We start from the raw sequence: 26,553 nt of genomic DNA, 5'->3' as shown, positions 1-26,553 counted from the left end.
GCTGCAATCAAATGAACGTAGACGCTTGCAGGTAACTCCTTGATTAATAAGAGCAGCATTGGCAAAACTCCTTGGAGGGAAGGGAAATCTGTTTTCACATTGAGAGTGGCTCCACTGAGGACTGTGATACTAGATCTTACATGTGCTTCTCCGAGTGCAGATTAGGACATTATCTTAGTTTTCTCCAGACTAATGGCACATCAATTGTTTTTAGTTTCCTCTGCATCTTGTTAATGATGAGCAAAAGTGAGTCCCCTTTGGGATCAAGTCTACCAAGATCACGATCAACTCCATTAAAAAGTTCACAAATAACCCCTTTGGCAACTTCTGTAAAGGTCTTCAAACTGCTCAAATTAAGGAGTTTGCCAGACGTTTGATATTAAATACAGTTTGCCAGCATCAGCTCCATCAATCATTGTTGTAAAGAAACTTGGCAGAGACACTTGGCTTGATTCCATTTGATATTATAAAGTGGACCAGACACAATGATCTCCGCAGATACATCATCCAGCTTTTAGTCATGCAGTCAGTGGATGTATTGCACAAATTCCTCCTGGTACTCCAATTTGGGGCACGATCCTGAAGTCCTTTTGATTTCGATGGTGGTTTTGTCTGAGTAAGAGCTGGGAAAGGACTTCAGGACTGAGCCCATCGAGAAAAGTTCTCACAAACTTAGTTGGAGATAGTGTCAAAGGTTTCAGACAGGTCAATGAAGACTATTTATGGGTCTCTGCTTTGGCCCCTACATTTTCTCTGTAACTGTTGAGCAACAAATATCATACCAAAGGTGCTTCTTCCTACCTAGAGCTACACAGTTTAAAAGCTAGCTTCACCACTCTGCTCTGGCTGCTTGATGGCAATGTAGCAATGCAAAATTAACCTAGTTTAAGATTTCTTCTAAGCCAAGTTTATGACTGCTCTGCATTGCTAGAGTGGTACAAAGCAGCTGGAGTATACCAGTGCATCCAGCCCTGAGATATTCTGGAAGGAGTTGGTTAGCTAATATCATCATCAAAAACTGAAGAGCACCAAAGAAAGGATTTTTCTTCATCTGACATTTTGGATAGTCACTTTTCTCTTGCCTTTCAACTTACACATGGTAATGAGAGCTGCATACTGACATGCCTCAGGATAGATTTATAGCCAGCTGACACTGGGTAAAATATGCAAAAAAGTAGTTGAGTGACACATGAGTCACTATCAGGAGTGACAAACACACAGGATAGTTCTACACAGCCCATGGAAGCAAGCCTTCCAGCCCAGGTTGGCAGATGGGCTAGCAGGGCTTGTGCTAGTGCTCTAAAATTAGCTGTGTAGGCAGCACTTTGAAGCCCACCCCAAGCCGCAACTGCAGAGCCTAAGCTTCTGCCCAAGTTGGAATATCTACATTGCTGGTTTTAGTACACTAGTGCAAGCCCCGTTAACATAAATCTGTCGACCCCAGGCTAAAAAGCTCACTTCTGCGGGCTGTGCAGACATACCCCTAGGGACTCGAGTCTCACTGAAAGTCAGTATGTTACCCAGCACCTTTAGAGACCTTCAGATATTAAAGTAAGGGAGTCCTGCACCAACAAAACATCATGCTTTGCTTTAAATAACTCCCTTTTTGTTGAATTGAGATGCCACACCATGACTGTCTGTTCAATAATAGGCATAACTACCATACCGTCGGTGCCTTTCCCATCACTTTTGTTGTCTTACCGGCTTGTGTTTTGAAGAAAAGCAACTATGTCCTTCATTCTCATGCTGCCTTGGGCCACATCTGGGGCCATCAAGAGGAAATGCCACAGAGAGGATTCATTCTGCACTTGTGAGATGAGTGATAGGAGAGAGACTGCGTCTTTGACAAAAATCACCTGGTACTGAGGGTCCTGCTGCAACTTAAGCCATAAGAAAATGAGATAAAGTTATTTAAGGGGTAAAGAGGATATGTAATATATTTTTTTTAACTAACTGCACCACACAACCAAAATATTCACATCGTGCATTGAAACAGGCAAAGCCATCTGGAATTCATACAAGAGCACCATACATTTCATTTTAAACTTTGGCAGCCCTAGGACATTTTTGCAAGGTCTTTACCGGTTTCATAACAATTAAAATTGGGAACACTGAATACATGATTTACCATGAGCGAGGCTGCGTCCCTATAATCGGGGTCCACTAAGGGATAACACGCAGCTGCAATGTCCCACGAGCATGAGAAGGAACCAAGTTGTGACTCTCAGAGTCACAATTCAGACCCTGGAAGGAAGTTAGATGCCCCGCAGCCCCTTTCTTAGCACAGCGCACAACCTCCTCCAGGCCAGCTCAGTTGTGCTGCCTGGTGCTTTGTGGGGCTCTGCTTATTCCATACCCCTAACAAGACAGTCACCAGGTGTGCAGAAGGGCAGTGGCAGCCCATTGGCAACTGATTTCCCTCCACTTAGAATCTGGCAATGCAGGTACACTGTGTAGGAAAGGAGGCTCCGCACACCTCTTTATTCCCCAGTGCAGGCATTCAGCGGGCTCAGAGCTAGGTGATCCTGCACAAATTCCTCCCAAGTGTATCTCCGCTGACATGTATGGGTTTACACCAGGGATGAATTTGGCCAGCCTGTCTAAATTCCATTTCAAGCAATCGTTTAAACTGTTACAGGACTTGGAAGGATTCCAGCTCTAGCTAGTCTTTTTTTGTTATGAGTAACTGAGGAGCGCAACATGGTTGAATAACTTGTTCTCCTTCATGAACCTGCCTCCATAGATTCACACTTGTGGACCCAGAACAACAAGATTCTCCAGTAAAGATCATAAAGCAACAGAGCGAGGGGAGATGACAGGTAGTAAAACTAGAACCAAGGGGAGAGGTTGAGAAAATAATGTGGGCCCAATTCTCTGCTGGTGGAAACAGGGAGAAATCCATTTAAATTAATGGAGCAGCACCTTTACATCAGTAGAGCATTTGGCTCTAAGTGGCAGAATGCAGAGACCAGTATTCCTTTATTGGACACATCTCACTGCTAGAGTACGAATGTGTCAAAGCACAAGATTCTTGTGGTCTGACTAGTTTAAAAGACTTTGCATCTTCATCAGGCTGTGACTCCATCAGGCGCTACATTCAGAGAACTCTACTTAGGGGTGTCAGCTCGAGTGATCAGATGTCCCAATTTTATAGGGACAGTCCTGATATTCGGGGCTTTTTCTTATGTAGGCGCCTATTACCCCCTTCCTGATTTTTCACACTTGCTATCTACCTACTTGCTATCTACCTAATCCTATCTAGTGTCACCTAATCTAGTTTTCTGCATGAAACTGAGAATATTCTGCAGGTACAGAGCATGTGAATACAAGACAAGTGAAAACCTGCCCTCCTCCTGATAAAAAGGAGATACAGTTGTTTTAAGTGATAAATTATATGGCCGTTTGAAAGATATGCTCTTTCACAAGTTATTGGGATCAACACAGGAATTACTGGGTGAAATTATATGGCCTATACTATGAAGGAAGTCAGGATGATCCCTCTGGCCTTAAAAAATCTACAAATATTCTCAGCAGATCACATTTTCACCTTGTTCCCTAAACTTACTAAAGCAGACAGACTAATAAAGGGAGGAAACAAACCATCTTTATTATGGATATCTTCAAAACACCAGCAGGAATAAGTTAGACGCCCAAGTCTCATTGATTTTCAATGGGTGTTGAGTGCTTAACTCCAGTAGGTGCTTTGGAAAATGCCACCCATAAGCAATTAGATTATCCTTGCTCCTAGAGAACTGGACTGCACATTCTTTAGAGACTATCTTTGGTTGTGTGTTTGTACAGCACCTAGCATATGAAATCATGGTTCATAACGAAGGCTCCAGGCACCACCCCAATGCAATAGTAATAGGAGACAAGAAGAGCTGGCTATTCACCTGAGATATCCGACTTCTGAATTCTTGGAAAAATGACTCTAAAAGAGATGAGTTGGTAAAGCAAAATGTCCTGTGAATGTTTGCTCCCATGCTTTCCCAAGAGAGCTTGGAAGAGGCTATATATGGCGACATGATCTCACAGATAACAATTTTGAGGTTTGCTGCAGATGAGTCTTGTGTCTGTACCTAAAAGGAAATTTTAATGTTACTAGTGATAAAAACAAGATTTTCTTGACAGTGACTTTAATCAAGGTGGTAAAGGAATTGTGTTGATGGTAATTATATTAAACAATTTAGCCCTGATCCCGCAAACGTTTATGCACATACTTAATTTTATACATGGGAATGATGCCCCTGACTTCTCTTAGTCTATTCACATGAATGAATTTAAGCACGTGTGTAAATGTTTGCAGGATTGAAGCCATAATATAAAAACATTAATATATTCCATATATTTTATAATTAATTAAAGGTAGACAAAGTCCATAGCATAGTATTGTATATTAACTCACATCCCTAAACAATTATCACCATTATCACAGAGAGATATTGTGGCATCTCTGATACCACTGTGTGGTAACTGTTGGCAAATGCTGACTTGATAGCAATGACTATTACGTGATATTTTAGTTTAACGTGAAAGAAGATATACATTTTACTTCATGGAGTGCCCTTGCTTTAATAAAATAGAGAAATCCTGTGCTAGAATGTCAGGGGCATGGTCTGCTGATATTTGGTAGTCTGCAAAAATAATTTGGATATCTAACATAGCACTTGCTGGTTCTGCTTAAAGAAAAACTAAATTTACCATAGTCACTCAACAGCCCACCCTTCGCAACTGTTGTCCTTCTCCTAAAATAAAATACATGTTCAAATCATGGGGGCAGTTTGTCAGCTGGCGTCAACTGTCATAGCTTTACTGTCATAGCTTCACACCAGCTGAAGGTTGGCCTCATTCTGCTTAAAACTTTGTTCTTTAAACAAAAACAAATTCAATCCATATCACTGCACCATGGATGCAAAAATTACCTTCCCAAAACTGAGAATTTTGTTGAGCATGTTTATTCTGGAAGTTGAGTTGGATGGTGATGAAATATCCTGCAAGGTGCTTTTCAAGTTAGCTATTGAATCTGATAACGCTGTAAGAACAAGAATTTTTAAACATTATACTTCATTTAATGTTCTAACACAAATAAGCCCATAACTCTTAATCTGTTGAGTAAACCCACTCATGCAATAGCATAGTGAGCATGGCTACATCTTTGTTTGTGTGATTAGTACTAGTGCAGAGTGGCAAATAGTTTTCCCACTGCACAAAAACTGTAGAGATCTCAAAAAATTTCTCATCCCAGATTGGGACAAAAAGTAACACTCTTGAATTTTGTTGTGAATTGAAATTAAAAAAAAAAAAAAAAACTCTCTGTTGGTCACTCTCAAAACATTTCATTTTGATAAATTCAGAATGTTTTGTTTTGATTTTGACCATTACAAACCTTTTTTTTTTTTTTACAATAATGAGCTCAAATTTTAAAACAAAAATTCATTTCAAACCAAAAGAGCAGAAATTTTGTTTAAAAAATGTCAAGAGAAAGATTTCAACAGTCTGATTATTTTTTTTCCCCCAAAAAAACTTTCAACTTGAAAAACTAGTTGAAACCAACCCATTCCTGTGAAAAGTTTTGGTTTCAACATTGGCATTTTCTTATGAAAAACTGTTTCCCATAAAGCTCTTGTCACTACTCCATCTTCAGAGACGTACATCCATATCAAATATTTAAGAGATTTATCTGATCTAATGAAATCCTAAATATCATGTTTCCCTTTTGTAACCTTTCAAAACTCATCCATTTGAATGTTTTATTGGGTCTTCACATTTACTTTAATGAGTTGTCTTCATTCTTGCTGACATCACATTTGGTGGAGCGATCTTACAAGGTCTTACAAGGTAATGAAGGTCAGGCTGGGCCAGCGGTTGGATGGGACATCTCTCAGGAATACCAAAGCTCTGCAAGGAGCAATCTCAGTGATTCACCAGGTGGCACTGTTTATTCTGAGCCAGCTTCAGCATGGGTTTTTGGGTATTATCCTACTTGAGGTACATTGCACATCCTCCAATGATGTAAATCGGCATGGTTCCATTGAAGTCTACATTCTCAGAATGATTTGTATACATTCACATGTTTGCAACTATATAGTTCATTGAAAGTAATGCAGTTATGCCAGTTTACATCTGGCCTATAATCTTTTCAATGAGATGTAAAACTGAAGTCCTCCTGACCACCTTTAGGGCTGCTTGAATGCTGCTAAAACAATCCCACCAATATTCATTTGAATTTTTTTATGAATCTGCTTTGCATTTTCATCCATTTGTGTCCCGTTTCTCCAAAGACTCTAGCCAATCAGTTTACTAGCAGGAAACTAATTGAAACAGTGAGTATTTAGTAGATATTTCAGAATGTTCAAAGAATATGAATTGTGAATTCATAATTTAATTGAGAGTTCCTTGGAACAAGGATGTCCACCTTGAATTTTCAGGAAGCTCCTAGCATATAGTGGGGATTACTGTATAATAATAATTGTAAGTATTTGTACTTGAAACCTAAAACCAAAAGATATACTCCTTCAGTGAGAAAGAAACTTGTGACCAATGAAAACATCTCAAAGATTAAATATCCACATTGCCATAAGTGAGCTACAGAGCAAGAATTATTCACAGAAATTATCTGCTGAAAGAATTTTGAAAAAGAGATTTGCAAAAATCAGTCAGTTTGTGGATGACTTATGAACAGGGACTTATGAACACTGGATTCATCTCTAGGAAGGCCTAAGCTTTGATCCCAAAGAGGTTAAAAATTTTTTTGAGCTTTGTAAAGATATTTATTTGATTATTGCAAGAATTTAAAATAATAGTACTACTACACTCAACTGGTCCTCAAGAGCACATCAATCATTTCAACAGTACTCTTCTAGGAATTGCATCTCTGTCAGAAGAGCTTTAAAAGATGAACCTTTAAAAGATTACACCTTTCCGTGAAGCACACCGAGAACTCTCTAAACACTAATAGAATTGAATAACATACCTAGTGGAGCGTTTCTGCTTTTTTGAACCTCAGCATTCCGCATTGATAAATGGATCGCCTTCCCCAGGTTAGGTGACCTTTTCTGCTTTCTGACATAAAGAGAGAGAGAGAGACGGGTCCTGTAATTCCACATGTGGTTACTTAAATCTGAATTTACACTAAACTAGAGCTGGGTTTGAGTTAGATCTGGAGCTGAACTTCAGGGTTGGCTGGAGCAGGGGTTTTGCTTCATGCCTATCTCTGCGCTGAAGTTGTGGTTCAGTACTATTGACTCCAGGGCGAGGCCCAAGTACTGCATACAAGCGGAAGGCCAATTTCTCCCCTGATGTAACCCCATTGACTTCATTTGAATTATATCTGGGATTAATTTGGTCCATTCTCTATCTAATTTCCTACATTTGAATGAAGGGCTAACCATATCAGGCCAGATTCTGTCCTTTGCCAAGACATGCTCAGCATAAGACAAGGGTGGGACAAGGAGTTTACTGTTTCCCTGATTCTACAGTTGCCCAGGCTCTACTGCAAGTTAAAGCAGTCTCTGGACTGCTCTAAATTATGACAACAGGCTATGCTAAGGGACCGTACTCCTCTTGAGAATTGCCATAGGGTATCAGAGCTCTACCTCCATTCCGTGAAACATCTCCTAAACTGGAGATGGAAGGGCGGAGGGAAGGGTGTTGGCATGGGAAACGGTTTGCCTTCTCTGAAGGAAATGTCAGCTGGCTACCTGCAGCCAGATTACATCCCTTTGCACCACTCTGGAAGTGCTTAGGAGATAAAACTGAAGTTGAGAAACTGACAAGCTGCAACATACCCCGTCAATGAAACACCAAGATAGAAGTGTTACATCATCAGAACAAATTCCCGTTGGCTGAGCCTACCCTTGAGACATGACTGAATCCAGAGACCTCTGAATGTTGTTTTGCTCCAGGTAACCCTTTTGCTGATATCACATACCCTACAGTTTTCAGCTAGGCTTCCACAGCCTCTAAAATCTGATGTCTCTTCCAACAGCATAAATTAAGCTTCTAAAAATCTAATCTGATCACACTTTATATTTTACAAAGTAATGTATAAAATTACCAGTGACAGGGAAACTGATTAACAGTCAGTATGACTTAAGTGGGCTACAATTTGGCCAAAATATTTTGGTTTTCAGTTGCCAATATTTTTTAATTGCTTTTTGAGCTTTTCATTTGCTGACAAAAAGTCAAAATTTTCTGCTGGAAATTTTGACGTAAATGATTTCCTTCCTCCCCCCTATATTTGTCAAATTTTTCTGCTAGGAAAATAAATCTTTATCTGACCACCTTTACGCAAAAAAATAAAAGAAACATCAGGAAGAATTGCAACAATTGAAATAAATGTCCAGGTTTGAGCCCGTGAGTTACAATTTCTTTGTTTCTAACTCCTGATTAACCACCTGATTTAAGAAGCCCAAAGAAAATTATGACAGCCAAAACAGCAGAGGTAGCGTGGTCTACCGGATAGGGCAATGGGCTGGGAATCGAGAGACCGGGCCGCTATTCATCGCTCTGCCACTCATCTGCTATGTGACCTTGGGTAAATCCAGCCCTTTGTCTATTTAGTAGAGCTGTGTGGAGAAAGAGAATTCTGTTTCATGGAGGATTTCAATATTTTCACATTCGGTTTCATTCCCACTTAGAATGAAAACCCCAAATTTTGAAATTCTCCATGAAAGGGAATGGAGCTCCGGTTCTGGAGCGGTTGCCCTGGTGGGCTACCCCAGAGCACCCCTGGGAATTGCAGCTCCCAACACTTCCTGGTTCTTGTTGGCTCCCCATCAAACTACCTGATGGGCTCACAGGGAGCAGGGAGCCTGGAAGGCCTGAGAATCCCATTCTATGGCTGCCCACCAGGTAAGCTGCAGAGGAACCAAGAAGCCAAGGAGCTTAGGAGTTGGGGTTACTAGTGATTCCAGGTTCTCAGTTGCCCAAGAGCTGGGCAGGAAAGCTGACAGGAAACCAGGCAGGAACCTGGCAGGCAGGAGTCCATCGGTGCCCTTCCTCTGTGCCGTCACAACATCAACAAAATCAAACCATATCTATGAAATGTTCCATCAGAACATTTCTGACCAGCTCTACTATCTCAGTTGCAAGCTTTTTAATCCAAGAGCGGTCACTTCAGGTATGTCTACAGTGCTCTGCCCATTTTCCTGAAACAGGAGGGAAAGCGCAAGTAGGACAAGTTCTTCAAATGGTGCCTCCTCCGTGTTGCTGCCGCCGGTTGCCAGTAGCGGGCAGACCCGGAAAGATGGCATAGCTAGACGTGTTGACAGAATGAGACCACTTCTGGTACAGTGCCACAGGATGGACAGAGTGCACCACGAACAGAGGGCTAGAGTGGCTTCTGCTGGGGAATGCACTAGGAAGCCTGGGATAGGCTGGTTTGACTCAGGTCTGCATAGCGCAATGGGGATGCATGATCACAGGGGTGCAATCAGGGTTCAGAAACTCTAAACCCAGGGTGACTAATCAGTGTGAACACTCAAGAGCAGGCTTAGAAATAATAAGCCTGCCAATTTAAGCCCCATGCTCCCAGACTTACAGAGCAGTGTAGACACACCTCTACATTGCGTTTGCACAATGCTGAGCATGAAGGTTTCCTGCTTTTGGTTGGACCCTCTTGATACTAATCCAATAGAAATTACACAAGTTTTCATCTTATAGTTGCTTTGATAATGTTTCCCAATGTCACCTCAGATGCACTGGGCCAGATCATTGTATGTGTAAGTCAGCAAAGCTCTGCTGATTTCAATGGAACGACAGATACTCTATACCACATGGCCCACACACCTCAGATGATAGGTCATTGTTCCAAGATGGGACAATTGATTTACCAACCGCATCTTTTAGGGCTCAAAGGTACGTTAGGAAATATTGACAAAAGATGAGGGCACAGAGGTCCTGCTCGTAAAATAGTAACTCTTGCAGTGAGGATCTACCTCACCCTCTATTTCTCGGGCTAGCTTACTTCAGCCCCCTTGTGTGCATGCATTGAAGGTCAGAAGATTTTCTTATAGGGGAAAGAATCAGGGAATTGAAATGTTGCTGCCAGTTCCCTGTATAATTATTTTAATACAAACATTTTTAAAGTGCCAAGTGCGCCATTTGCCCATTAGTACACACATTTCTAAAGCATTGGAGTACCTAGGACTGGTCAATCGCAGAAACTGCATGCATGACTACCCCCCTGTACCTCCATGAATGGCTGGCTCCATAGCCTATAACAAACATGGCAATTTGATATTCCCTTACCGTCTGATAGGTGAGCTGCCAGTAAATCTTGGTAACAGGTCTTCTGGTGTGTATGGTGTGTCCTTGCACTTGGCATCTGAATCACAGAGCACGGTTTGTAGGAATGGAAAAAAACCAGCACTGGGGAGGTTCCGAGGGGCTAGATAACCTGGAAAAATTAAATGAAATAAAAAAAAAATCTAATTTCCATGATGTGGTGTTTTCTTCATTTGAATCTATAATGATTTTCTAGGTTCAGGAGCTGTGGCCTGATTCTCATTTCTGCTAAGGCCCCTCACACCACTCTGGCCGTGCACAGGGGACTTGGGAAGGACATTTCTGCCTATATTGAGGCCCTTTTGCACTGCCAGAACCACGTCAAAGGGCCTTAGTGTAAATGAGAATCAGGCTCCTTATTTTTAATAGGGTATTGTCAAGTACATAAACAATATAATACTTGAACAAAAGGAAAACAAACCTAATAAGAGATGAATATATAAAAGATAAGAGAAACCACATAATTGCGATGGCCAAGTCCTGTTTTTGAAAGACAGGGCTCTGCTCTAGCATCAGGGCTATTCCCCCTTCATCACAGGGTGGATCTCCCAGGATTTGCTTGGGACAGCTTCTTTGCAGAACCCCTGGGCTTCTGCATCCAGTCCCCATTGAAGGAATGGCTCCACTGTGGCTTTATGTCCCCTTCCTCCCTTGTGCCAGCCCATAGCAAGGGTCAGAGTTGAGCTTAAGGGTATTGCAATAAAACACCCGCGGCTGGCCCGTGTCAGTGACTCAGGCTTCTCAGGGTTCAGGCTGTAAAACTGCCGGGTAAACATTTGGGGTCAGGGTGGAGCCTGGGCTCTGAGACCCTGTGAGAGGGGAGGTCCTACAACCCAGGCTCCAACCCACTGCAATTTTATAGCCCCACAAGACCAAATCAACTGACAGGGGCCAGCCCTGGGTGTTTTATTGCAGTGTAGACATACTCAAAGACCCAGATCCTCAAAAGTAGCTGCCTATCTCTCATTGATTTCAATGGGGTCTACATGATTAAAGAGGCCAGCACCATAAAGACAGTTTGCCCTGCCCTGCTCATTGCCAGCCAGCACGGTTCAATAGTGGCCCTTATTTGCTTGATGGCACCTCTAGTAAATCCTGAAGCTCTTTCACCTAATCACAACATATAAGGAGAGATGTACAAATAATAAAAACACCTGGCAAAGACAGCTGCTTTTATTTCTTATACGGACATGAGCCAGCTGCCTGGAAACTCTGTGTGTATTGTAGCCGCAGCTGATTAGCTTGCCCTTTAACCACAACAGATGACCGGTAACACCATTCCCTGGTGTGGTCACCACGTTCTCTCCAGCTCTTTTATGGGCTAGCATCAGACCTATGGAGTATATCAGCGGTCAGCAAGGCCTGCGAAGCTAAATCGATGATGTGAATGGTCCTGGCAGTACCGTCAATGTTAGCTATGTCCCAAACACTCAAAATTTACATCTCTGAGTCAATCGGATAAATACAATGAAACGAGTGACGCTGAAGAGGAAGTTTTCCTTGCATTGCAGGACCTGCATTTTCATCTGCCAGGGTAACCCTTTGATGAGTGTGCATTACCAGACTGTGCTGTGCCAATTCACATAGGATATGAGTTGCACAGTCACCACCTACAGAGGCCCAAGGCCCTTTAACTCAGGCTGCAGCAGCTCATACCAGCTCTGCAGGTTCCTAGTTCAATTCCCAGCATGTCAGCCAGGATGGTGATTGACACCAGCATAGGGCTGCATTCTACCCACTTTATGCCATTGCTGGAGGTTGCAACAAATAGACTCCAACCGCTTGTTTTTCCTGGTGTGTGCTATTCCTGATGTGGGCCATTGCTGATCTGGTCCCTTAAAGGCCAGGCCACGACACTGGACCTTGGTGTAGAAATGGGGAGAGGAAAGCAAAAGGTGCCTGGAAGCTGTTTTTGCACCTCCTGGACTTGCAGCCGCTCCCCAGATAAGTTACAGCAGCCGCAGGGCTAGGTGCCACTCAGGGCTGTGCTGTGGCCCAGAACAGTTGGAATGTGGCGTGCAGCTGCTATGCTCACGCATTCCCCCAACAGGCCCATGGCAGGTCCTCCGTACAATGTTAGGTTCGAAATCACTAACTTAAATCACTTAACTTAACAGGTGTCCCAACTAGTCCATTTTTGCTGATTTGCACGTCTCTTGGGTTATATATAGCTTTTAATTCAGACTGCTGCATTATGTGCTTCTTCTTAGCCTGTTGAATTATTATTGTTCACCTTCTTCCTTCCCCCTACCATGGCAGTAGTTACTGTCTTATTCCTTTTTACCAGATACAGAGTTCCGTATTCATCCGACAAAGTGGGTTTCTGCTAACGGAAGCTTATGCCCAAATAAATTTGTTAGTCTTTAAGGTGACACAGTTCTCTCACTATAGAGTTCCACTGGTACTTTTGCCATCTTCCTTAGAAGATTTTAAGACCTGAAACTGCTCAGAACTCCCCAGTCTTTCCCTGGCTCCATGTTTATCTCTTTGATTGGTGACTAAAACTTTATTATGAAGAATAATTTGATAAAACTAAGCCTAGAATGCAACTATTAACCTCCAGGCCTGACATCCTAAGATGTAATAGACTGTAACTGGCAAAGCTAAAGAAAAACAGGGAAGCTTTGTTCTTAAATTTGCCCATCAATGGATGCTTCTCCAGACCTTAGCCAAGGAATCCTGACATCTTGGCTCTGCACAAACAAGATTCATCTGCTTCCAGCTGGGTTGGACATTGTACAAGAAGAGCCTCTCTCGTTTTATTTTGGCACTTTCACATCCAGCTGAAAGGGCAGTGGGGAGAGTGAAATATAGTGAAAGAAAAGTAAAACATCCAAAAAGAGATTTGGTGTGAGGTTTTTCAATAGTAGTGGAATGGGATCAAAATCCTTATTTTATCTGAATCTATATACCCATCTCTAGTGTCAGCTAGGTAACATCAACTGAGCCAGATGAGTCAAGATCTGAACCTTTCCAAATTAAGGGCAACTATTCAGCTAAAAGCACCAGTATGAATAGGAGGTTTCGATTTGATCCCTTACAAGCATGAGGGCCAGACACTAAATAAGACCCAGATCCAAAATTCCCTCAAGTTTGGTGTTTTCATATCCAGGGCCTTGGAGCAGACTTCAGTCGGAATGAAAACATACTGAGGTGCACAAAAATGAGGAGAAAGTTAAATGAACACCTTCAATCCTCAGAAAATATCTGAATCTCGTCCTGGGTAGGAGATTGAGAGTGTTCTTATATTACCCAAAACTCACGTGCTTATCCCTCCTTTATTTACATCGAGTGATGAGACATTACCCCACACGATCAACATGTCAAAATATGGACCAGTTCTGCTCTAGCAGCAACTCCGTGGCCTATTAAAGACTATTGACTTAAGAGTCGTCTCACCAAATGTGGCTCTAATACCAAATATGTATTAAAAAAAAGTCAAACAATTTCAGAATTATCTGCCAAATGTCCCACTAACTGGCTGGTCCACCCCTAGCGCTGTGAATCTGGTTATAAGATATTATACTGGGAATACAGGAAAACATTAAACATGTTTACCAGCTCGTCTCTGCCACCAGCAGCATGGTGCGTTGTGACATACTGACAATAGCGGTGTTGGCATCTCTCCAAAAGTCAAGACTGAACTTGGTCCAGGAGAGATGGGCAGGCGTTACCCGTTGATAAGAGTCTTACCATTGATTTCAGTGGGAGCTGAGTCAGGCCAGTTCTGACTGCTTTGGAGAATCCCACGCTAAGGCTTTTCCCATTCATTTTCACAGCTATGAGATCGGTACCTTCTGCGGCCAGCTGACGCCCACTTGGTCTGCTCCCTGAGCTTACATTCAGCTAGTAGCTGCCTACAAAACCATTCATTGTGGTGATCTCAGTCCAGTTCCTAATGGGCAGGTCTCCACATAGCCATAGTCACCATCACAACAGATACAAATTAGCAGCATGTCCTACAGAGAGGCAAAGGCTCAGCTATACCAGCAGTCCCTGCACAACAGGTTTGTATCAGCAAGGAGAATGGGAAACCTACAGAATCAATGAGCTCTGAGCTAGGGGGTGGCCACATTCTTTAGAGAGAGAACAAGGTTTAAGATTCTGAAAAACTCAAAAGAAGGCTTCTAAAATATACCACTCCCATTTCTAAGGTTCAGCTGAATTGTGCTAGGCACGGGAACTATGGCAGAGAGCAAAGGTGGTCTTAAGGAACCTATCCCGCCAACTGATCCTAAGACAGACACATCCCTGGGTGCAACAGATAGCCACCTGGTCTGCTTAGGTAGCTGCTACAGACTTTTCTGCATGCTGGCCTTCAGAGTGCTTGTTGTCTGCTTTGCACAGGGGCAAAGATTCTTTCTGCCTGTGTCACAAGATTTTTTTTTAAAGTCTCGTTTATTTAAAAGTGATAGAAAATGTAACTTTTTAAAAAAGCTTAAAAATACAGACAGGAACACAAAGCACTGCAGGTCCTGCCAGTATGTCCCATATCCAGGAAAGCTTTCAAGCACCTGCTTCGTTTTAAACACATGCTTGATCCTATTGACTTCTATTCATGCGCTTAAAATTAAACACAGGGTCATACCCTAGCTCATTTTACAAGCTAATTTAGGAATCCTGGCTGAAATCCTGGCTCTGCTAATGTCAATGGGAGTTTTGCTGATGTCAATGGGAGTTTTGCTGCAGATTTCAGTGAGACAGGATTTCACCCCATGAATGATGCTGAATTGGTAGCACAGGTTTCCCCTGGGCCACCCTTGAAACCAATGGGAGTTGAAGATGCTCATCACCTTGCAGGATCCATTCTGTTCATGTTTGTATATGATCATCATCACTGTAGTAGTTGAGAGCTTTCCAGACACTCTCAGCGACTAGCATCTGTCACACGTGGTTCTTTTTTCTCTCTTCCTGTCCCCAAAGTGAAACTGTGCAGGGCTTTTTTAATTCCTATCATTACAAAATTATAATATATGTACAAGGGTTCATGGTCTGCTTCTGGTTGTACACAAGTAGGACTCTCTATAAATCCTGACTTACGAGCCACAAACAAATTGCACAATCTCTGCTTCAAAACTGAGGCTTAGCGTTTTCCAATCTTAATCTGAATAATCATGATCTCATGCCTCATTATCTATCTCTTGAGTTACTAATTTAGAACTCAATCTTGCAAGCAGAATTCCTCTCCGAGACTAATGGGGATTCTACACTCAGCGGGCTTTCAGCATCTGCCCCTGGTCCTTGCTCACAGTAGGACGTTTCTCCCACTTTATACGTTTCAATAAAAATGTGTCGGGCAGAGGTCAGACTCGAGACTGGCTTTCAGCACAAACAATGAGATAACACACAATTTGTGGCCTTGTGATGTTGAACTAATCATCTGGCCTGATCCTTCACAATCTCAGCTGGGATAAGAGGGGGTATTCACCCACTGCCCAATAGGCTATGGAAGAAGCAATTTATCCTCAGGGCTTGTCTCATGGGAGGCCTGCTTTACATTTAAAAGTTAGGTCAATGTAGCTATGTTACTTGGATGTAAACACAACTAGGTCAACAAAAGTATGTTTTCTGGCAACCTAGTATTGCTGTTTAGAGAGGTGAATTACCTACAGTGATGGATAATCCCCTTCTCTCACTGTAGGAAGTGTCTACACTATGGTGCTATAGCAGCATAGGTGAAGTGACGTAGCTCCGTCGCCATAGCACCACAGCGTAGACATGCCCTCATTTAAGCTAAAGCACATTAAGGCCACTTTAGTTCTGTATGAAAGCATCCACACAGGGTTTAATGCACTTTAACGTCACACTTTTAATCAGTTCGTCTTCACGGTCTTGAGTGTCCCCAGTAGACATGCCCTCAGATATCTCCCTACTACAGTTGGATCATATGGTGTATTGAAAATTGGGTTAAAATTGCAAGCCATTTCTTAAAATGTAAGGTTTTCTGTCTGGCAGGCTAGGGGACTCTGTAGGAAAGCGTGCAACCAGGGTCCTCAGATGCCAGTCTGCAAAAAAGCCAGCATAGAGCAAGGTGAGGTAAGTTGTGCCACTCTGCCATAGGAGCAGCCTGCTTTGTCTCTCTCTGTTTTTGTGTTCTTGGGTGTGCTGGGATTCTGGATTCTAGGAAATAAAATAGTGTTATGTTGCAACAGAGTCCTCCCTCGGACAGTGGAATCAAAGAAGCAGGCCTTTTATTGCCCATTTCTTCTCTCTGGCATTCTTCTCTCAAATCATAAGGTTAGCCCTGGAAAGACTGCAACAACTCCATCCTTATAGGGATAGGCTAACTAGCATTGCCTAACTACTAGCCTGCCCTAACATAAAGGGTTTCAAACTTTCACTTGATTTTGAATGAGATTAGTTTTTCAGACCCTCTTCTGAGCAGTATGTAAACCAATCAGAGAAGAGGGCAGAATAGGGGATAATATCCAATGTAGTGTAAATGGCAGTGTTAAAAAAAACAAAAAAAAAAACAGATTAGGATCAAAGACCAGCGAGAGAAATATTTGAATGAAATTTATGAATTCAGTACAAAAAGGACATTCCAGGGAGGTGGAACAAAGAAATAGTGGGAGCTTTACAGAGTAATAATAATTACCTCATCAGCAAATTGGGGATAACTGGCCAAGCTATTTCACAGGGGTGTTGTAAATGCCAGTTATAAAACTTTGAGTGGTGGTGATTGCCCTGCAGGAGAAGTACTAAGCCTTATTACATTACTGTTCATATTTATTATTATGCTGTTGAAAAGTGGTATATAAGAGGTAGGTATTATTATAATTTTGTGGGTTATAATAGTAATAATGATACCTAGAGCTTATTTAGACTTGGCTACTGCTGGGATCACCTTTCTCTCTGCCCTGCACCCTACCCCCAAGTCAAGAAAAGGGTCAGGCTGACGGATGGGAACTAGGGCAAAGCCTTCATGGGTAGGGAGGAAAGCATTCTTCATGGAGGGCCCTCACCTGAGGAATACCTTCTGGGCAGAAATGGGGTACATTCCTGTCACATTAAGAATGCAGTGGATGGTTCTGCTCTGTGCATAGGCCTTCGCTATGTGAAGCAGGCTGTGAATCAATCCAGTGACATCTCCTTTGTAAACTGTAGCCAGCACGATTCCTCAGAAAGTACCTGTCACTGGAAGAGTGGAGATTATGGTCTAACTGGAGAGCAATGATGCTTCTACCAGTTCTTGTACTTGGCATTACAGCGACGGGTGCATCATAAATGGGCAGCTAAGTAAGAATCTCAAACAGCTGTCTGAATCTGGGCATTGTTTTCAAGACATCGTGCACTGCATAGAAGACGGAGATCAGTCTCCTAGGGAGAACATCTATTGAGAATACAAAGAGGTGAGAAGGCAACAGAAAGGAAAGCGAAGGAGTAGAATAAAAAGGAGGAGAAGAGGAATAGAAAGGTGTGGTGGGGTAGGGCAAGTGCCAGTCAGGGCTAGGAGTTTAATTTATGCTTCTTGGCAGACTGAGTGGGTTGAGCCCTTAGGGATAGATTCTATCTTGCACACATTCCCATGACCTGTAGAACCATCTGGGTAGCTTGTATGGTGCAGAGTGATGTTTTTTCCATAGTCACCGTACAGACTAGTTAATTTTTGCACTACAAGAGTGAATATTTTATTAGGCATAGCAAACAATGTACCTGATACATTTCAGCTCCTTTTCTGGTTTTGAATTATCTAGGAACAGCATATTAATTATTATATTATTATTATTATTTGTACTGTTGTTGCAGCTAGAGGCTTCGATCAAGGACCCACTTTGCTAGATACTGTACAGATGTACAGTAAAAAGACAATCCCTGCCCCACAGAACCTCACAATCTATTTATTCTTTATTGAATGTTAGTCACTGAATTATTCCAGATCTATCAATGGCATCTGAGCCTGTCCTATAGAGAATTTGATATTAAGATCTGAGCTGTGTTAATCTTGACTGGACATACTTGCAGATCTCATGGTACTTTTATGCTGCCTGATTAGATAAGATTAGCTATTAGACGGAGCTTTTCAGTGCGAATCTTTAAGGATATGAAAGTCGGCACCTGAGAAGCTCTCTCTCTCTCTCTCTGCAGCTTATTCTCTTTCCTAACTATGCTAGCTACATGTATTAATCTGTCCATTACTACATGATTATAAACAATTCCTTTGCCTATGCTTAGTGTCTGTATTCTTAAAATTATGCACCAGAGCTGGTCAGAAAGAGTATTTTATTTCCCACCAAGAAATTCAAAGAAAATTAAAACAACAAGAGTCCATAGCACCTTAAAGACTAACAAATAAGAAAGAAAGAAAGAAAATGAATATTTTTAATAAAATTTTCCCAGAACATTGCCGATTCTCATAAAAAAAAGACTGAAACCCCCAAAATGAATTTTTCCAATTTCAAACCAAAGACTGATTTTATTTTGTTTGTTTCAAAACCAAAAACTGAGGGTTTTCAGTTGTCAAAAATGGGAACATATTTGGTTTTGAGGTTTCAGTGTGGCTTTGGGATTGTTTTTTAATGAAAACACAAGAAAAATTATATGGACATTCTTGTGTAAAATTCTCTTTTGTCAAAAAGGCATTTATATATACATTTAAAAAAAAATCAGTGAAGAACTTTTGCCAACTTTTTTAGACACCTATTGATGTTACTTCTCTACTTATCTTAGGTATTCCTATGGCTCCTATTATCATCGTATTTGAGCCTTTCACAATCTTTAGTGTACTTGTCCTCCCAATAGCCTGATGAGATAAAGAAGTGCTATTATCCCCATTTTACAGAAGGGGAACTAAAGCACAAAGAGACCAAGATTACACAAGAAGTGGGATAATGGAATTGAAGCCATAAGTCCTAGGCTAGAGCCTAACCACTGGACAATTCTTCCTTTTCCATAAAAATACTGTTTTTAAAGTTATTTGCTGACAAAGACATTTGGTAATACTTGTGAATGGCAATTGTTGTGGATGTAATAGGAAATGTATTTGAATTAACTTTTTTTGTAGTAATAGATATGCACATGTGGCAAATTTTTCATAAAAAGTTACATTTTTCCTATTTGTCCACTTCTTTAACTTTAATAATAAGTTTTTTATTTTAGTTTTTAAAGTCAGAAATCTCAAAAGACTGATTCTGTAGCTTTTTCCCTTTATAGCAGGTTAGAATAATGCCTCTTTAAAAGAAAATGATGTAAGTCTTCTTTGCAAGACAAGAATTTTTCAAAGTATCAAAACTAGGTTATAATTAAAGAACAAAACCAGTCTACATTTTATAAAGCTTTTTTCAGGTAACCAAAACTTCCAAATAGAAATCATTCAGAAGCTGGCAAGATGTTTAATGACATTGTATTGAAGATCTGCCTAGGAATGTGAGGAGTGTTTTAATTAAAAAAGAAATTAGCTGTTACCACCCAAGAAAGAGATAAAGAGTCACTGGGCATAGTTCTCTGAAAACTTCCACTCAATGGGCAGCAGTGGTCAAAAAGGCTAACAGAATGTTAGGAACGAATAGGAAAAGGAGAGAAAATACGACAGAAAATATAATGCCACTAAAGAAATCCATGGAGACAGTGGAACTGGAAAAGATTCAGAGAAGCGCAACAAAGATGATCAATGAACAGTATAGAATGGCTTCCATCTGAGATGAGACTAAAATGATTGCTGTTCAGCTTAGAATAGTGATGACTAACGGGGCATCTGACAGAGGTCTATAAAATTACGGAATGGTGTGGAAAAAATGAATAGAAACGTTTTTTACCCTTTCACACAATACAAACACCAGGAAACATGGGATGAAATTAATAGGCAGCAGGTTTAATATAAATAAAAGGTAGTACTTTTTCACATAACGCACAATTAACCAGTGAAACTCATTGTCATGGGTATAACTAGGTCCAAGAAGAGACCTGGATAAGCTCATGGAGGATAGGTCTATCAATGGCTATTAGCTAAGATGGCCAGGGATGCAGCCCCATGCTCAGGGCAACCCTAAAATGACTGCCAGAAGTCATGAGTGAAAGACAGGGTGGATCTCTCCAAAATTCTGTGCTCACCCCCTGAAGCTCTGATACGAGCCACTGTTGGAGCAGGATACAGGGCAAGAGGGACCATTGTCTGACCCAGTATGGCAGCCGCTCCTACATTCTTCATATCCGAATAGCCTTTTCATGGGGATCTCCCTTAGATTGTGGAAGGAAAGCAAGGGAAGGTTCATTCCTTAAGCAGAAACAGGCATTGGAGTCACCAAAATGCCAGAGCTCCGACAGACACACCCTCAGCAGGTTCTTGCACCCAAGCCAGCCTCCTCATTATTTTCCTCTAAAGGGGAACTCTTCCTTCACCACAGCTCCCCATTCCCATATTACTCCCTTCCTCAGCTTCTACTTCTCCCAACTCGCGCTCCATGCAGCCTTCACCTTTCGCAACTGCACCCCCCCTCTCCTGAATCATCTGGCTCTTCAGCCTTGTATGGATCAACAAGTTGCCCAGCAAGCTCTATGGCACACTCTGTCCTGCCTGCCTGGCCACAATGAATCAGCCGGTAACAGGAAGTGCAAGAGAGAAAAGTATGCAGCATCTGTTGAGCAGGCAAAGCAGAACTGGTGCTGGCACCTTGCTGGGATACCAGCTATAGCATGACTGGTGATCAGAGAGACCCCTCGTCAACAATAGGAGCTTTTCTATTCCCTTCCATCAGGGGGAAGATAGACCCCTGACAGCTGCAATTCACTTAACGGCCATCAGCCTGCACCTAGAACAACAATGGCAGAGTTTGGATCCTTCTGCGTAGATACCTCGGTCTGACACTGTGCTTGAGCCATTCAAAACTGGACTGGATAAAGTGCTTGAGTAAATACCACACTCCCAGAGGGATACATTTCACAGGTTTTTATTACCACTAACACCCAGTATTGTCAAGTGCACAAAGATCATGAGTCAGATGTGTCTACCCTCCAACCCCCCCCCACACACAGAACAATCCATGAAATTTTAAAAACAATAACCTTTTTCTTTTTAATTTATTTACATTCTGGTTTCTGAGCCTTTAGCATTCCCGTGTGAGATTCAGCATTGTGCCTCTTATGGTATGTTTACACTGCAAAAAAAAGCTGTGTTCTTGACCTGGGTAAGCTGACTCACATCAAAATAGCAGTGAAGACACAGCAATTCAGCTTTTAACTCTGAGTAGCAGCTCAGGTTAAAGCCCGTGGGAGAGTCTAGGGTTGAACTGGAGCTGCTAATCTGAGTTTTTAGGTCTTCACTGCTATTTGAATGCAGGTTAGCTAATCCAAGTTCCCCTAATCCGAGTTCCCCTAATAGGCACAGCACAGAATTCACAGCATGCAAGAGGAAAGCTATTCCAGGGGCTGGAACAGCCCCTGACTGAAGGGAAGTCTACACTATAGTCAGAGGTGTGGCTGAAGCAAACATAGACAGACCTGAGCTAGCTTTGACTGGTTAACTTAAATACCAATAGCAGTGAAGCTATAGCACCACGGACTAGCCACTCAAATACGTGCCCAGGATCCTGGGTGGGTTTGTACAGCCTGTGCTGCAATCACGCCGCCGATTGCAATGCAGGCACACCCTTAATCAGTCCTCAGGGCCTGTTTAACTCACAGCAGTCACCTTGGGGCCCTCTGCTGCCTGGATTCCCAGCAGCAATGGATGTCACTGTGCAACTATGAGGGCTAAAAACTTACTTTTTTCCAAAAATTAAAACCTGAGCATATAGTCACATGACTCCCAGAGGTGAGGCTTTAAAACAAAAAGCAAATATCGCTAGTCTTATAATACAATCACAAGAGTTGGCAACACGGGTTATGTGCAAACAAAATGGAATATATTTAGGACCAGATCTTTAAGTGGCGTAAAGAGGCACATCTCCTTCACCAATTTACACCAGCTAAGGATATGGCCCAGATCCATAAAAGTATTTAAGCTCCTAACTTCTGAATTCAATGCAAGTTAGAAGCCTAACGACCCTTGTGGATTTGAGTGCTGGCCCTGAGCTTTGTACTTACTTTCTTTGCTGAATAGGATTGTCTCATACGGCCCTCTATCCCTTCATTTGTCTCGGGGTTTATATGCCCCCGCACCCCACCCCACCCCCATTACAATAGTATCTGAGCAGATCTCAACTAGGGCCCACGCATAAATTTTTAGGGCCCATTACAAATGTGTAACATGTGTCCCCTCCCACAGACATACCCATGGGGGTTGCAGCCTGCACTGGGACCCCCAGGGCCTCTGGGCCCCAGTAAAGTGTATCCTTTTTCCTCTCCCCATTTGGGGGCCCTGATCTCAATGGGGGATCTATGTAAACCCACTTTCTAACTATGAAGCTAATATGAAGGACTTGTTAATAAAAAAATAACCTCAGATGAACACAGACATTTTTTTTATGCAGCATTCTGTACCTAAGGAAATTTCAGCTGGAAACTATAGAGAATTGTATGTGTAAAGTAACCAACTACTTAAAAGTAATACATCAGTCATTGAAATGGGAACTAAATCCCAAAGATATAGAAATGTTCCAGATACTTACAGTTTGGTTGTGGTTCTGGAGGGAATTTGATTCGAATAATAGCCAGGATTATAAAAACAACCAAAGGCCAGGAAATTAAGGTGAATGACCAAAGCTATAAAACAATAATAAAGGTATATTGGTTATATTTCTTGTATTGGTGAACACCAGAACTTGGTTAAAAAGTACCACTGTGTATGTATCATATGACATGGTGTAAATAGTGGTTGTCTTGTTTTGAGAGGCTGTGTGGCCTAGTGGATAGACCACAGACATGGGACTTGGATTTTACTCCCGGCTCTGCTGCTGGGTTAGCTTGGGCAAATCTCTTCACTGCTCTAAGCCTCCCCATTTGTAAAGTGGGGAGAATGATAGTGACCCCCCCCACCCACCCACGCAGTATTACCAACAAACTCCTGTCATGTAATTGTAGGCCTAAGGTGGTGGGAGCAGCATCAGAATTGATGGTAGATAAATAGACTCTGCTGTTTATGAGAAGGTGAGGAGGATCTGCAGTTCTGCTGGGTGCATCACGGGAGGAAATGCATTCTGAGTATATCTGTATAGACAAGTCCTTGTTCCTGACAATTCGGAGGCAAAATGGCCCCAGGCTCACCAACTTCCAGAGAAATCTCCCCTTGACTTAATTCGATTTAGCACCAAACAAGAACAGTAGTTGCAACAATAGCACCTTTTGATGGTTCCTAGTTAACAGGAATTCAGCAGCTACATGGGGCCCAGGTTCATCTTGAGCGTAAAGCCACTGACCTAGTCCATGGCACTATTACTAAGCCCTGCACTGCGTAACAGAATTTATTTAACCTTTTTAGTTGCTGGGTTAACTCACTACGTAAAGGGCTTATGGATTTTCTTGGCTCAGGTTATCCAGCCCTCCCCACAGCCATCCTTTGATTCACATGTCTGTTTCCCCACCACCACCCCTTGTACAACTTGTGCAGCTGGAGGGAGATAAAAGGCAGTGCATAACCAGTGGGTTTCTGTACTATGACCCCGACCACCACAGAACAACCTAGATCCTCTCAGGGTTTCGGTCTGTCCTTGCCTGTCCTATGGAAGAATGCAATGAAGACTCTACAGAAGCAAACTGATAAGAGATTCCCATTGTCTTGTGCCTATATGGCCTAAATAGGGGTTTATAGGGACCTAGAGGCAGATCCTCAGCTGACTTCAGTGAAGCTATGACAATTGACTGCCCCCTTTCACCTTTGTAGGCATAGCTTATATAGGGGACTACACCTAAAAAATAATCCCGATGTAAGGAAAAGTAAAAAAGACAGACATCAGAAGTGACTACAAGTCTCTCTCACCAACAAAAGTTGGTCCAATAAAAGATATTACCTCGCCCACCTTCTCTCTCTACACATCAAGAGCAGTGATGAGCAAGCATTTAAACCATCTCCTGAGAGAAAAGCCCACGTGGTATATTACATACAAACCAGACCAAGAAAGGACAAGCAGCTTGATAATGCTGATATAGCTGCTTCAATTGCAGTAAGAGGTTGCCTCCAATGTAAAAAAAGGTACAAAATCAGCCTACCTAGCCAAGAAATGTCAATAAAATAGAATTTAGAGCAGAAATACAAATTAACAGATGCTAAATACACTAAACAGACTCATATTCTGGGCCTCACTCTTCTCTTACTTCCATTAGGGAAAGTAATGGAGCTGCAATGATATAAAGTCACATCTCCAGAGCTAGTTAAAAAAGGAAGGGGAAGGGGGCTACATCCCCCCCCCCCCCAAAAAAAAAAAAAAAAAAAATCATGTTTGGCTTTCCAAAATATTTAACCAGCTCAGGGTGGGGAGGAGGAATTCCTGAACAATTCAACATTTGTCCTGAGTTTTATTTTAAAACTCCTTCAACACTTCAAGAATTTCAAGCTGCTCCACGTGACTGAGAGGAGAATTAAGCTCAGTGGGGTTGCATGGTTTTAGTGGGCAGGATTTAGGTTTTAAGGGCAGGATTTAGTGATAACTATACCGGCCATGCAACAAGTCCTAAGCGTCCCATCATTCAACACACACAGTGGAAATGAGAAATCACTCCTTGCTAATCATCCTTATGTTCTTCAGTATCACGGAAAGTATCTCAAATGGGAGTCATTCATTCATAGTAAGTATCAGCTCTTCACAGGCCTAAACTTGAGTGGTACTGAAACCCTGTCATTCCCACTGATGTCACTGGGAGTTCTCTCAGAATCAGGCCCCAACACAGGATCAGACTTTTAAGGGCATTGACAATGGGTGAGGATGGCCCAGAGAGGCCGGAAACTTTAGAAAATGGAACTGATCTTGGCCTTTGCCCATAGTGTAGTCAAGGGTAAATGGAGTTTTCCCATTTCTCATTTGGGGAATACGGAGTTTAGGTTAGGTGAGCTTACCCACTACTTTTTTACCACTATACCAGGCCTTTCCCTCACCCTCACACATTACTCCTCTTCCTACTAGCCTCCAGCACTTTCTCCTTCTGCCAGGGAATCTTGTTCAACCCCAGACATTTTATAATGAAATAAATGTGGATAGACAATTCAGACCTTTGGACGCTGAATGCAAGCACAATAGCTAGAGTGTAATTATACTGGAACAACAGGGTACCTGCTAATATTCTGCTGCATATTAAAAATCAGCGTTCATACCAAATGCAGAGGTAAGCCTCACCCAGACACACAGTGACACAAAGCACTGGTCATATTCCCGGGGGCATCCACTTGACTCTGCTGGAATTCACACACACATCCCCCCGCCCCCCGAACACCGGAGAGGATGACTTGTTCTTGGGAAATAAAAACCCTTCTGAGGAGCAGCGTGTCCGCCTTTGACTTCAGCTGATGCAAGAATACAAGATTTCATGTCCACCCTCTCCTCCTCTCTCTCCACCTGTCATTTGCTCACAAAGGTTTTAGCAACATTGAACTCGCCTTCCCTCCATTCCATTGCTTTTCCCCCTCCTCACCCCTCCAGCAGCGGGAGATTTTAATGAGTCTCCTCCTTTTCAGTTTCATTTTCATACTCACAGGTTGCCTCTTGACGCTCAGCCAGTTTTTCCACAGCAGGATCCGCAAGTGCTGAAAGAGTGAAGCCATCCTTGGAAGAGCCCAAGCAAAAGCAGACGACAAGCCACTGCCTCTCTCCTCTTTGTCTCCAAAAGCAAAAATTTATGTGCTGACCCAACCAGCCTTGCTGTGTCCAGTGTATGAGCCCCTACCTCCTCCCCACAGCATAGCTTTGTAGCAGCCTCCTCAGCCACTCGTAGCTGCTGTATTCCCAGTAAATCTAGCTCCCCTTCTTCACTGTCTGCAATAGCTCCTAGCAAATTCAACAGGTTATTCTTCTAATGGTGAGGAGACAGACGCAGTAGCCTGTAGTGGCTTGTGTTAATTATAATATCCAGTGTCTCTTAACTGTGCTTTGTTCAATCCCTGAGTGATAAAATGGGTGGCATTCCAAGATGCTTCTACGGACGTTGCTACACGCCTTGATGAAACTACCTATCTGCCCACACACTGCACCTGAGAAAGAGGTGTCATAAAAAATTCTTAAGTAGGCTGCTTGCCAGGCCCGTATGACCAGTCATATTTCTCTCCCCTCCTTTAATATACACATAGTGACTGGGAGTCAAAAATAGCAGCAGCAAGAGCAGCATGTGCGTTCTCTGCTTAGCTAAAGCCAAATTAGCTGTACATACTTTGAGGTTCTCTATTAAATCTGAAATTAAGATAAA

General features: G+C 42.3%; 1 protein-coding gene across 1 annotated transcript in view; it reads right to left on the bottom strand.

Moving 5' to 3' along the window:
* Positions 1-25,915, bottom strand: part of ABCA12 (ATP binding cassette subfamily A member 12) — a 118,362-nt gene extending 92,447 nt beyond the window's left edge. Inside the window, 7 exon segments of the mRNA XM_067549809.1 lie at positions 1,702-1,880; positions 3,894-4,079; positions 4,923-5,032; positions 6,974-7,062; positions 10,252-10,399; positions 22,833-22,926; positions 25,847-25,915. Coding sequence (XP_067405910.1) covers positions 1,702-1,880; positions 3,894-4,079; positions 4,923-5,032; positions 6,974-7,062; positions 10,252-10,399; positions 22,833-22,926; positions 25,847-25,915 — 875 coding nt within the window.
* Between the last annotated feature and the right edge of the window lie 638 nt (positions 25,916-26,553).

This window comes from Emydura macquarii, unplaced genomic scaffold (assembly GCF_026122565.2).
Source record: "Emydura macquarii macquarii isolate MOO-44397 ecotype Brisbane River unplaced genomic scaffold, CSIRO-AGI_Emac_v2 contig_1253, whole genome shotgun sequence".
Lineage (NCBI taxonomy): Eukaryota > Metazoa > Chordata > Testudines > Chelidae > Emydura > Emydura macquarii.
The sequence above is the reverse complement of the archived record's forward strand: the minus strand, read 5'-3'. Positions and strand labels throughout refer to the sequence as shown.